The sequence below is a fragment of the Mycetomoellerius zeteki genome, unplaced genomic scaffold (genome assembly GCF_001594055.1).
Source record: "Mycetomoellerius zeteki isolate Tzet28-1 unplaced genomic scaffold, Tzet1.0 scaffold19, whole genome shotgun sequence".
NCBI lineage: Eukaryota > Metazoa > Arthropoda > Insecta > Hymenoptera > Formicidae > Mycetomoellerius > Mycetomoellerius zeteki.
Genome location: NW_017256854.1, coordinates 556,435 through 570,045, shown reverse-complemented (window position 1 = coordinate 570,045; position 13,611 = coordinate 556,435). Strand labels below are relative to the sequence as shown.

At 34.0% G+C, this 13,611-nt stretch overlaps 4 protein-coding genes across 7 annotated transcripts in view; 2 read left to right on the top strand and 2 right to left on the bottom strand.

The window, feature by feature from the left end:
- LOC108722019 (transcription cofactor vestigial-like protein 4) overlaps positions 1 to 3,246 on the bottom strand; it is a 23,438-nt gene extending 20,192 nt beyond the window's left edge. The window contains exons 1-2 of one of the 2 annotated variants that reach the window (XM_018446905.1): positions 2,960 to 3,246; positions 2,739 to 2,797 (exon numbers count right to left, since the gene is read on the bottom strand). The gene's annotated coding sequence lies outside the window, so the exon portion shown is untranslated. Of the gene's footprint in view, positions 1 to 2,149; positions 2,413 to 2,738; positions 2,798 to 2,959 lie in introns of those variants that run through there. The other variant, XM_018446906.1, reaches the window with a different exon arrangement.
- A 1,559-nt stretch (positions 3,247 to 4,805) lies between these two features.
- On the top strand, positions 4,806 to 6,507 carry LOC108722018 (NADH-cytochrome b5 reductase-like). Of its 2 annotated transcripts, XM_018446903.1 has the most exons (4): positions 4,806 to 5,194; positions 5,404 to 5,635; positions 5,705 to 5,916; positions 6,316 to 6,507. In XM_018446903.1, the coding sequence occupies exons 1-4, from the start codon at positions 4,933 to 4,935 to the stop codon at positions 6,504 to 6,506; spliced, it is 897 nt and encodes a 298-aa protein (XP_018302405.1). In that variant the 5' UTR covers positions 4,806 to 4,932; the 3' UTR covers position 6,507. The 2 variants fall into 2 exon arrangements, with proteins under 2 accessions (XP_018302405.1, XP_018302404.1); XM_018446902.1 differs by having other exon boundaries at positions 5,404 to 5,916.
- Positions 5,773 to 8,489, bottom strand: Fancl (E3 ubiquitin-protein ligase Fancl). 2 transcript variants are annotated; one of them, XM_018446901.1, is made up of 8 exons: positions 8,415 to 8,489; positions 7,925 to 8,293; positions 7,757 to 7,855; positions 7,441 to 7,679; positions 7,128 to 7,317; positions 6,829 to 7,050; positions 6,546 to 6,646; positions 5,773 to 5,843 (listed from the first exon to the last, which is right to left on the bottom strand). In XM_018446901.1, the coding sequence occupies exons 2-7, from the start codon at positions 8,243 to 8,245 to the stop codon at positions 6,548 to 6,550; spliced, it is 1,170 nt and encodes a 389-aa protein (XP_018302403.1). In that variant the 5' UTR covers positions 8,246 to 8,293; positions 8,415 to 8,489; the 3' UTR covers positions 5,773 to 5,843; positions 6,546 to 6,547. The 2 variants fall into 2 exon arrangements, with proteins under 2 accessions (XP_018302403.1, XP_018302402.1); XM_018446900.1 differs by having other exon boundaries at positions 5,786 to 5,843; positions 6,514 to 6,646.
- A 2,509-nt stretch (positions 8,490 to 10,998) lies between these two features.
- Positions 10,999 to 12,473, top strand: LOC108722013 (transcription elongation factor 1 homolog). Its single transcript, XM_018446896.1, has 2 exons — positions 10,999 to 11,201; positions 12,086 to 12,473. The coding sequence occupies exons 1-2, from the start codon at positions 11,086 to 11,088 to the stop codon at positions 12,216 to 12,218; spliced, it is 249 nt and encodes an 82-aa protein (XP_018302398.1). The 5' UTR covers positions 10,999 to 11,085; the 3' UTR covers positions 12,219 to 12,473.
- Positions 12,474 to 13,611: the final 1,138 nt, after the last annotated feature.

The window sequence follows — 13,611 nt, the reverse complement described above, 5'->3', positions numbered from 1 at the left end:
TGTTTGACAGATGCAATGCTTGTATTGCTGCAAGAGGTGCACATTTCGAACAAAATCTTCATTAAAAAGTTTATAAATAAAATAATTAAAATAATAAATTAAATATATTTTTTTCTTTTTTCGTGATTTCCTGCGAAACAAAGCAAAAAGGAGCATATGTCTATAGGACTTTTTTTCTTAGTTTTTTACTCCTCTACACGCTCCCGAAGTTTTGCCATTTAATTTGGAAACACCCTGTATACATTTGTTGCTGGAACTATATATATAGTTACTGTTATTATTATTATAGCAGTAATAATCATAATTATAGTAATATATAATTATAGTTACAAATACCAAACATTTTTCTCTCTGTAGTTTTAAGAATTAAAGACAGATAAAGACGGATAAGTTAAACCGAGATAAAAGTTAACCTACATTAGGATAAATGGATATCAGAGATAAAATTAAAAAATAAAACAGTAAGAAAATACAGGAAGGTATCGTAGATGCGGTAAATTGTGCAAGAATCATCATATGTAGTCATCATTCTCGCGTTTGCAAAAATCGTGAGTCCAAAATCATATCAAATTCTACTCGGCGACAAACGCAAATTCCGCGAATAGAATTCCGCGACGGAATTTCAACCATTTTTCTTTAAGCACCATTTTAAGAAACGCCAATATTTCATGCGCGATCTCCATAACGCCATGGAATTCGGATTTCATGATACGTAGGGGGTACGTGCGGGTATGTCGTGCTGAGTTTCTTTCGTTTCTCCTAAGCCAACACCAGACTGCGTAACTCGCGATTCGCTAATCATATGATATTCGCGAATAGCGCGAATGTAAGCAGATTCGTCGAGTTTGTACTTATTGTCCACCATCCATGCCGTTTTACTATAAACGCAGCGATTTGTTAATAACATCAAAGGGCGCGAACCACTGCACTGAGAGAAAAATGTACTAAATTTCAATGAGAGTACAATATTTCAGCGCGCAATTCAAAAGACTACAAATGAGGTATATAAATTCACATGGAATTATTTAAAACACTAACAATAAAATCCAGTTTCCATACCAGCCGGTATAGGTATTGTTTCTTACTCATTATTTAATAAATATTTGTTTAAATAGTACCAATTAAATATTTACTAAATGTAAACATATTATATTTATTTGTTACAAGAACTATTAATTTGATTTAATAATTTTGTATCATTTATTCAGTAAATTTATTTAATAAATTTTTATCATTTATTTAGTAAATTTTTATTATTTATTTAGTAAATGTTTATTTTCTATAAATAAATATTATATTATAGTACTATTCAAATAATTAGTTATTAAAAATTAGTACATTTTCCTTTCTGTATAAGAATCAGCCAGTTTGTATGAATCGTGTGTAAAATCGCAAACGATGAAGCACGAAATAAATATAGATGATTATGCCCGTTTCTATAAATCTAATCTCGACTTAATTAAGTCTTTATCTTTTTCTAGTTTTAAGAATTAAAAAAGAGTAAGGGATAATTTAAACCCCGAGATTAAAGTTAATCTACATTGATAGAAACAGGCATAAGACTCACTATTTATCTTTTTTTTAATTCTAAGAATTAAAAAACTTTCCAAGCTGAACAACAAGTCATTATGATATCAAAATGATCATTAAAAATCATTTTTTAATTATTTTATTTTAATGTCATTTTGAAGTTATCGTGACTTGTTCTGCTTAGGTTACTCTCTTTACTCTAAGAATTCTTAGAATTAGAAAAAGATAATAAGTTAAATCGTAAGAGTTCAAAGTTAATTTTGATACTTGTGGAATTGGAACCTACACTGCAAATTGAAATGTACTGTAATAATACTATAATAATACTATAACAAGTACCTTGATTTGACACGTTTAAATGTACAAATCTATTTTTTTATGCAGTATTATCTTTACGGGAAACTAAATCATTCATATATAAAGGTACTTAGTAGTATAATTACACACTTGGATTTGCAGTAAATTATCGTGGTAAACGTAATGAATTTCTCAGCGCAAAAATCGCTGCGAAATTCCGAGACGCGAAACGTCAACAACACTCTTCGGAAGTGTCGTCTCCGATTGACTTTTTCAGAACAATTTCACAAAAGCGAATTTGTCCGCTGTGGAAATCGTGTACCTGCTGCGAAATTCCTTTGGTAAATCAGCAAATGCGACGATGAGAATTTTCGTTCTCTCTCTCTCTCTCTCTCTCCCTCCCCCCTCCCTCTCTCTCTCTCTCTCTCTTGGAAACGGCCAATCACCCCGCGAACGCACGAGGTGGTTTTTTTCGAACCTCCGAATCGCCGATGGTTCAAAGTTCGCGAGGTAAAAACCGTCGACGACGACGACGATGACAGGTCGGGCGCGCTACTCCGAGCGATCGTCGTCGTCGGCGCCACCGCCGCGCGGCGCGTCTCTCGACGTTCGCGGGGAATCAATAGAGGAATGCGGCGTAGCGTAGAAGAATGCAAAAAGAGACGAGAAAAAGGGAGGAGTAAAAAGAGAGAGAGAGAGAGAAAACAAGCGCGAGAGAGCGAGGAGGAGAGAGAACGACGACGCGTAAAACGCGCGGCATTCCCCGGGGAGGACGTGCGCCGGCACGTCGTTTATTCCCGCCGCGTCGCTTTTATTTTGACAGTGCGTGCGGGCATTCGCATTGCGCGCGCGGGCGCACGCCGTCACGCGCGTGTGTGTGTGCGTTATCAGATGCTTATCTTTTTACTCACCCGCGGCTCGTCGCTCCCGACGTCGCTCCGCGAAACCCCCGCGAGACTGTGCGCCGCACCTGCGAAAAATACGCAAGTTTCACGCCACGACAATTCTCAATCTCGGGTCCCCAACCGGGTCCGCCGTCACCGCGCGCTCCGACACCCTGGGTGAACGCGATGTCGAGATCGCACGGCACTTCACGTCGTCGGCGCGTCGTGCCGCGGCCGATTACCCGTACCCATTGAAAACCACGAAAATCTAATGGTATGCGGGCGGGTGGACGCGCGCGCGCGGCACGGCCCGTTTGACACGACAGGCAGCCTCGGCTATTCGTCCTCATCCCTCCCCACTCCGTCCCTCTTTCACCCGCGCCACTGTCCCGCCTTACGCCCCCACCCTCGCCCGCGTGCGCTCGAGCATTACGCCGGAATGCGCGGTATGCGGACCTACCGCCGCGCCGCTACGGCAGGATCGTCAAGCTCCCCGCGCGGCGGCCGCAGCCTTGTAAATACGCCAGCGCGACTCCGTCGTTGCGAACGAGGACGCATTTTTTTTGCGCACGCGCAAAAGTAGTGTCAAGCGATTCGAAGTAGCGTACGTAGTTCGCGGGAATATATGGCATTAGGGCCTATCGTGGAAAGAAAACATTGAAAATGAAATGTGATTCCCATTATTTTTTAACCATTTTTACCAACGTAGATAAATTAACTTTAATTTTGGGTTAATTTATTCTTAATCTTTTTCTAATTCTTGGAAGAAGATAAAAATTAAGTTAAAATGCGATTAAAATTAATCTATTATTATTAACTAGAAATAGACATCTATTAATGTTTAATTTTAATTTTGAATAACTTCTTTTTATTTTTTCTATAAGTTCTAAGAATTAAAAAAGAATGAAGAGTAAATTAAACCGAGAATTAAAGTTAATCTACATAATTGATATAAATAGCAACATTAAAAAAATTTATAAACTTACGTCTACAAACTCGACATATCTTATGTAATATGCTTGCTTGTATTATGTAATATGTTTAGATTGTATTATATCTATATTAAATGTATATAATACAATCTAAACAATTTTTTATTTAATGATTCTAATATACTTGCATACCATTTTATTTAAAATTGAAAAATATGCATAAAAATATATTATCAAAATATACTGTATATTATTAATATAAATAAGAAAAACCACAGAAAAACTTATATTAGAATATTCGAAAAATACAAAGCTATTTATAAATAATTAAAAATATGTAATATGAATATAATTGAAATACCCGCTAAAAAATTTATCATGCATGAATATGTATAATTATGTATAAACATACATAAATATGTATAAATATTCATAAACATACATAATATTTTATATGAAATATGTCCATACATGTTCATACATTCTCTTGTAAAATTATTTTTAAGTAATAGAAATAATAATAGTAATGTGAAAACATTAAAAATATTTAAAAGGATAATTTTCAAACATATTATAACAGTATATTCACAGTATATTCACATATATCATAATATATATGTGATAAAATTAATAACAATTATACATATATAATATATGTATAATACGTTCATTTTAAACAAAAATTATTATAGCATATAATACATTCATTTCAAACATAAAATTGTACACAAATATGTTAAAATCATTTAATAAAAAGTTGTTTAGATTGTATTATATCTATATTAAATGTATATAATACAATCTAAACAATTTTTTATTTAATGATTCTAATATACTTGCATACCATTTTATTTAAAATTGAAAAATATGCATAAAAATATATTATCAAAATATACTGTATATTATTAATATAAATTATCAGAAAAAAAATTAAAATACATTAAAACTTTCAGGGAGCCCTCTATTACATCACACGAGTGTGACGAGTCTGTCGATCGAGATGGTCACGTGATTCGCTGCACGTGTGTGGTTCTGTCTGCAACAGCCTGCAATGTGTCAATTGATCTTCATAATTTCCTTGCAAGATATATGGCAAAATAAAATAAGAAGCATCTGTATACAAGTCTACTGATGAAATGTTTAACATGTGAAAATAAATTTTGCAATAATTATTATAATTTAGTATGTTTTATTATTAAATTTCTTGTGCAATATAGTTTGGTTAACTTGTATTTATGTTGTGATAGAGGAAAGATTCTATTAATAATGCAATAAGAAATTTGTATAAAATGAGTTTAGACAATAGTAATGATTATGAAGATAGTAGACCCAAAACACCACTGGAGGAAGATTGTTGTGGTAGTGGCTGCACGCCATGTATCTTCGACGTTCACAAAACATTGCTAAGAGAATGGGAAAAAAATAGAAAGACTCGAGCAGAAGTTAAAACAACTGGCAATTTATTATCTCTTTTATCCTACAAAACGTTTGTTATCACAGATATATCTGATACATCGAAAGACTATATTTCAATTTGTTTGGAATATCCAGGTATTATAGTTTAATGAACTTAATAGAGCTAACATAATAAATTCTATAAAATATACTGCAAATAATTAATAGGAAATATAACAACCTGTAGCAGAGAAAAATTATACTTGTATCTTATTAAATAATTATAATATTTAAAAGCAATGGTAATATTTAAATCGTCATAAAATATATTTCACATTAAAAAAAACTTTGTATATGTTACATAGAATGCAGAATAGAAAAAAATATTTTATACTTGACACCTGGCCAATACGTCATGCTGCATTCTTGGAGCAAATCTCGACCATACACTCCAATTGCTTGGACACACAAAAGTTTAATTTTCTTGATAAAGTTATATAAACATGGTGAATTCAGTTTACTTCTGAAAAATGCATCAATTGGAAGTACAATTGATATCAGAGGTCCTTACGGAGATTTCAAGTATGAAAGTAACAGGTGTGTGAAAAAAAAGTGGATAAGTAAACATCATTTTTTTCCTCATGAATCAACGCATTATTACGGCAGTTTTCAGCAAATTACCATGTTTGGTATCGGCTCAGGAATAGCAGCGCTTTATCCCATTGCTAAAGCAATCGTTGATGATGAAACAGAACTGACAAGAATACATCTTGTTGCGGGATTTAGGTCGGTAGCGCACGTGCCTCTGAAAAAAGAGTTAACGCATTTAACGAATTATTGGAATTTTAAATGTACGTTGCAGTTGTCCCAGTTAAACGGTACGTGACATTGGAATTCAATATTGGAAAAAGAATTTAGTTAAAATTATACAAGGTGTTAAAAAAACTATTCAGCATTTATGTGGTTAGTACACACCATACTTTGATGATTGAAAGTTCAATTGTTCTATGATCATTAAGTCTTTTTTACTCAGTATGGTGTGTACTATCTATCATACAAATTCTGAACGATTTTTTTTTAATACCTTGTATATGAAATGTTCTACGATAAGTACATTCAAAAAATAACATTCTTTATTTTGATAGTTAAACAAATATCAATGATTTCTTTCAACATAAGTAAATGATTAAAATTATGAATTTTTAATTAAAATTAAAAACTTTTAATTATATAAACGATTAAATGTACTTCATTATTTTCTAAAATTATTGTTTCAGATATGACAATCAATCTTCATGGTTTTAATATAAACACTGGTCGTTTGAGTAAAGCATTCATTGCTGATTATCTTCAATCTAATGATACAGAAACAACATTAATTTTAATATGTGGTACTTCAGAATTCAATCAGTCTGTAAAAGAATGGCTCCAAGAAATGAATTATACACACATACATATATTTGAATAAAATGTACCTCAGTATTTTAAAAAATGAATTAATATTTGCCTTCAACATTCAATGCGACACATCATTTTTTCGTTGCAATGTGGACAATTGCCATAGATTTGATTAAATAAAACTTGATTCGCAGCGTCGGTTTGTAACCACTGTAAAAGAAATTAATTCTATTGAAGTATATTTTATTTTATATTAGATTCAATTTTACTATATTCTTTTAAGAGGGTCTCCTATTTTATCTATTTTCTGTTTTTGAATGACTTTTGAAACAATTATCATTTTATATAAAAAACATTAGTGTATAATATACATATTATGGTCTCCGATATACCTTCGATAAACATACTGAATGAAAGTGTTTCATGCACTTTTCGTTATTGCATATCTTATTCGGCAATTCATTAGTTTCCGATGTTTCAGAGAAGCATATACCACATTCACGATTATTGATTACGCCTTGCAAATCGTCCAAACTGTCCTGCTGCTCGGGGAATGTGTACATATTTAACAACATCCTCAGATTATCTAAGATATTACAATCTGGATTCCAGTTCTGTAAAAAGATGTATTAATTTTTAAGTTATGTATGAGCACATAAATTGCTGTTATCTACATCATGCAAGAACGCACATGAATATTATTGGAAACATCTTCCGTTTGTCTTTTCACTTCGTTATCACTGCCCGAGAACTGAATTGTCGGCGCAGCAGTAAGAGCAACGGGATCTATTGTAATTGTTACAGATATAGATTGCGACAAATGAATGCGTCTGTGCATGTGACTTTTGTTTGGTTTTGGCGGGTCAATTACCCAACAATTCCTGGTAATAAAATATTTCACATTAGAATATTCCATTATAACAATTATTTGATAATTCTTTCAGCAGTAGAATGAGGTATAATTTTCTTTTGTGCAGTAAATATAAACAAGTAATGAAACTCACTCATCAATTTCTTTCAATTGTTCCCATATTCCTTCCAATATTTCCACTTGCCATTTGAACTTTGTCGTCACAACGTTCAAATTTTTGCCCAATACCATCTTCTCAAAGCTTTCAGGCATGTTAGAAGACACTACTTTCCAGGGAATATCAATACCTTTGCATCTTTGCAATGTAAGAAATATTTCTCTTAAGGATAATTTGATAGTACTCAGATTTTGATCACATGACAATTGCACATCCTTTAATAAGATATTATATTTTCAACATCCAGGTCATGTAAGAATTTACAGAAAAATACAATTATAAATTTACTTACAGACTGATTCTGAAGAGTTGCTTTTATATCATGCAAAAGGTCTCTTGTAGATTCAAAGTCAAATATACAAACTTTACTTGTCTTATGTATATATTTACCCTATTTTAAAAATGTATAATAATATAATTGTTAAAGAGAAAATAGCAAAGCAATATACCTGTTACTTACAATAAGTAATTGTAACTGCGACAAGAATGATGAGACAGTTTTTTTTTGAGACTTTATCGACTCTTTCACTTCTCTGCTGAATTTTATGTTCCGCAGGAAAGCAATGTGCTTATCAAAGCTGATTCGCGCCTTATCAAACGATGGATAATTGGGCATAACTAGTTTCACTTTTATTCTGGGACACCGAGCATTCCCAGCAGAGACACACAATTCTGAGACAAGTAGAAAGCCTTGCCAAGTGACAGGCGATTCTGAGATAAGTATCATCTCCGGATGCCATTTCAAGATTTCTTCATAATTGTAGTTATGTTTTGTTGCCATTGCCAGCAGTTAATTTAAAATTGTCACATGCAAAAATGTGATTCATATCTAAAAGGATTTAGTCATAAACATAAATATATCTACGAATATCGAGATATCTTTGTATAGTTATCGAAATATATCCAAATATATCTTGTCAATAAATATAGGGAAAACAAATAAAACTTACAAGCGGTTTACGACGCTTCTTACAACATATGCTACTGGAAGAGGAATACAAAGGAATAGGGCGCTGAACGTGAAGCCAACATCTGTGCGAGAGAGAAAGGTAGAGAGGTCCTAATGTTCGTGATGCGCATGCGCAGCACCGTCGCTGTGTGAATTGTACAGTTGGTTAAGGTGCAGCCACAATAGAAGGAATAAGGAATAACGATTCCAACTTATCAAAAACCGTGTATGCCGGTGTATCCGATATCTGATAGGTTGAAATCTTTATTCCTTATTCCTAATTCCTTATTAATTCTATTGTGGCTTCACCCTAAAGGCCATAATACAGACTCTTGCTTAACGCATAACGCATAGTGCATAAGCGAATCAACTAATCAGACTCTTTCCTTTCCTTCCATTCCATGGAAAAGAAGAATTTCGATTGGTCGATTCCCTTATGCACTATGCATTATGCGTTATGCAAGAGTCTGTGCTGCGGCCATTACAGTAGTGTTTCTTAAGGTAAATTTTCACGAGCTGCTCAAACCGGCTGTTTCAGGCTGCGGTCCACTTGATGCTACAAACGCTTCGAAGCGTTTGAAAGACCAATTAAAACAAAGAATTTTACGAATTGACTAATCAAAGAATGCTTTTGACTAATCAAAGAAGGTATCTTTTCATGCTGACGCTCGACGCTCATTTTCAGCGTCAAATTAGATCATGTGATCAAAATTGACGCTTGATTCGTCAATGTCTATTGACTTCTGCACACTGGACGCGGAAACGCTTGCCGCGCGGCAAAATGCGCCGTGATAATCAATGAACATGTTAGGAGCTGTAAGCTTATTGGCTACCGCGTCGTATTTTGCAGCGCGATAAGCGTTCAGTGTATAGGAGCCACGTGACTTATTTTGACGCCGAAAATAAGCGTCGAGCGTCAGCATGAAAAAGTACCTTAATAGGTGCATCCACAAGCCCAGTACACTCAGTGAGCTCTTGCATCTGATTGGCATGTTCCATTAAAGCTAAAAATATAGACCAAACAGGTAGAAGAGTTCATTGAGCGGTCGTGCTTCTGGATGCACCTTCTAATCAGAGTCGCGACACGAGAAAAAGAGACTCTAGGGACGAAATCCATAGACTACGTTTACACGCACTAGTAAAAACGGTTTTAGTAAAAACTGTTTTAGTTAAAATCGGTGTTGGTGCCTGTTTACACGATCAGGCGTATTTTACCTCCGCCAAAAATAAAGTAGCTTTAAGCCTGCCGCACACGATGCTTGTTTTCCTGCTAAATTCCTAGATTAGAATCTTACCATCGTATTGGCCGTAGTACTGATAGTGTCAGCATCGTAGCTAATATGATGGCAAGAATTTATTCTAGCTAGCAATCCAGCAAGAAAACAAGCATCCCGCCGGCTTAATATAACCTGAGACGGAACTTGAGACGAAATATCCTTTGTCATTTCTTAATCTTAACGTCTAAAGTTGATAGCATCGAATTTTGATACGTTAAACTGATTGAAGACCGTTTACACGACCTGTTTCAGAAGAGGAATTGACCAATCGTCCTGCCGCACACGATGCTTGTTTTCCTGCTAAATTCCTAGATTAGAATCTTACCATCGTATTGGCCGTAGTACTGATAGTGTCAGCATCGTAGCTAATATGATGGCAAGAATTTATTCTAGCTAGCAATCCAGCAAGAAAACAAGCATCCCGCCGGCTTAATATAACCTGAGACGGAACTTGAGACGAAATATCCTTTGTCATTTCTTAATCTTAACGTCTAAAGTTGATAGCATCGAATTTTGATACGTTAAACTGATTGAAGACCGTTTACACGACCTGTTTCAGAAGAGGAATTGACCAATCGCATTTGCTTCAAACAAAATGACAAATGCGATTGGTCAATTCCGATGGACTAACTGGCCAGTTAAGTTAACTGAGCTTGGTGACAATGGCCCTTAGAAGATTAATAAAAATAATTGCAAAATGGTTGGATATGCAGTCCCATTTTGCACTAATTCTACAGCGAAAGGCTACGTAATGAAAATATTTCCGCGTGTTACTAAACGTCGAAATTATGGGCAACAAATGTTGGAAAAAATTGGACACTAATGAAAAATGCATATCTCTGAAAAATACATAACTTTGATAAAAAAAAAAGATAAAACATAATTTTTTAGTAAGCATTATTTCCACACATATAATGTGAGAAATCTATCTAGTAATAACTTTAAAATGTTTAATCTTGTTTTGTTTGATTTTAACAATAATACAAATGTATATACTTTGAATGGGCGATATCCGTATCGGAATATTAAAAATCGATTATGTCGATTCGAAGTAGACAAAGTTTTTAACCTTGTTAAAAAAAGAAACAATTCTTTGTAAAGGTATCGGTTTAAAATGGCACCATCTTGGTTGGAAAAATTGATTTTTCGCAAAATAGATTAATTTGCAAACGAATTTTAGCGTATCGATACGCGCATTGCCCATTCCTACAATATAGACATTCGAATATAAACGGGAATTGCTAAAAAATGGCGGACCAATCAAAACTGGCTGTCTGATGTCACGACTCTAATTAGAGGGTCTCTAGTCGTCAACAGCGTAGTGTTTGGACGCTATTGACTTTCGGAGTTATCATTTGGCTCGAATACGTGTAATTTTGATCGATTGCAAAGGAAATGGGTCGACGTAAAAGTAAACGAAAACCACCCAGCAAAAAGAAGGCCATTCAACCGTTGGACACACAATTTAATTGTCCGTTTTGTAATCACGAAAAGTCATGCGAGGTTAAGATGTAAGTGTACCTATTGTGCCGAGAATACGTAATAATTTGAGGATAAAGGCGCTGATTACGCTGTATAATATAATTTTTTTTTTATATTAATACAGTTCCTTCAATTTTATACTCTTGTACTGAGATAATGTACTGAATCGTCTTATATTTATTTCTACTAATGTAGATTAAATTTAAGCCGGTATTCATAGGCCGATATTTATAGTCAGTTCTTATATTCAAGATTGTCTTAAGTTCTGTCTTGAGGTGTATGAATATCGGCATAGTATTTTAAAACCATCTTAAGTAATGTCTTAATACGCTAACGCGGCTCTCTGATTGATTCATGACACCTCAAAGCTGAACTTAAGACGATCTTGAATATAAGAACTGACTATGAAACCAGTCAGAGAGCCGCATTAGCGTCTTAAGATATTACTTAAGAGGATCTTGAAATAAGAACCGACTATGAATATCAGCCATAGTCGGTTCTTATTTCAAGACCATCCTAAGTATTGGTTCGTAACACCTCAAGGCTGAACTTGAGATGATCTTGAATATAAGAACTGACTATGAATACCGGCCAGAAAGCCATATTAGTAGGCCTGTTCTTTTTGGCTAAACTTTTGCACCAGTTCATCTTTTTTCTTCTTCTTTCCTCCTGGAGAGAAAAGGAAGAAAGATGAACTAGTGCCAAAGTTCAGCCAAAAAGAACAGACCTAGTATCTTAAATCACATTACTTAAGACAATCTTAAGAATCTACTATGAATACCGGTTTATTAATACTGCCCTTAATATCGATTCCACTTATATTTACTTTATATTTCACACAAATTATTTTAGGTAGAAACAGAATAATAAACTTAAATTTTCCTTCTGAAATTTTTTTCTTTGGTAATACCAGGGACAAATCCAGGAGTACTGCCAGGATAACTTGCAGGGTATGCTTAGAAGACTTTCAGACAACCATCAATCTACTATCGGAACCTTTGGATGTATATAATGATTGGATTGATGCCTGTGAAACTGCTAATTGAATATTAGTTAATGCATTCATAATTCTATATATTGTATCTTTAACGTAACTGGTCACCTTTATTTATATTTTTATTCGCGTCAGCTTCAGATTTCATAAATATAAACTGCATGTTATGAATAAAGGTGCATATTTTAAGGTACTACTAAATGTGACTATTTGATTGCAAAACCAAATATTAAATGTCTACATAATACCATTAATGAAAGAAATCCTTAATCTTAAGGAAGTAATGCAAAATTGATCGTTATATTGTCACATTTAGCACTAATTAAGAAGTCCATGTTTTAAGAATTATTTTGTATTATAAAATATTAAATTGTTAGAATAAGTAAACATATATATTTATTAATTATATATATATGTATATATACATATTTATAAGTACATGTGTCATTTGATTATTTTAGTACCTCAATTAGACTTTAGTATAAATATATGTATACCGTATTGTATTATCTGTATATAATTTTATTTCTCGTACATGATAAAATATAGCATAAATCTCATAAATGTAAGCATATGTATTATATTCTATTAAATTGTTATAAAGAGGAAGAATTTTCCAGGAAGTTCTTGTTCAAATTCTTTCCTTTATAATCCTGTACTTAATTAAAAAAAAAAAAACCTCAATTTATGTTACATGACAACATAAGATTTCGTAAACAATCGCGAATTGTGATTGTAAATTAAGAATTATTGAATTTTTAATGCTCAAACGTATATAAAAAATAAAGTGTTATATATAAAGCAAATTATGTACATTTGTTCCAAAATAAAATTATTCGTTTGATAGCTCAACAAGAAAATATATGGCAGATAAACATTTCAAACAAAAAAAGAACTAATTAATCAGACATTGCCGATATATGCGATCTCGAATAAACAAGATCAGTTGGCGGAATGAGAAAATTCCATGTTATCAATGCCTTTGTTATCCCACTAAGCGATCGTAATCGCTCCCTTCCCCCTCCCCCCTATCAAAAGCTATACTTTTTAACGATAGAGATTTCCATTAGCCCTTTGAGGAACGTTCTTCTCGAGATACGAACTAAATAGTAAATTCTAGATAAATCATTCCCATGAATCAACGTTAGATCAAATTTCTATTCCGATCATATATGATTGTATCGCTTGAGAAAAGTTTATAGCGCGTGTGTCGGTTGAACGGCCTGTTCTCGAAAGTACGCAGCCAGTCGACCTCCGATGCCTGCGATACTCTCGCGAATGTACGCGCCGTGATGCCAGAACGTGCGCGGCTCGCTCGTTCGGTGGCAGCGGCGGTAAGCGGAGTCGGTGGAGTGGCAGTGCGACGACGGTGGTGCAGCCAAGATGGCGTTCGCCGAGCGGAGTACGCCGTCGGGTAGGAGCGCGTGAGAGAAAAAAAGGAATGC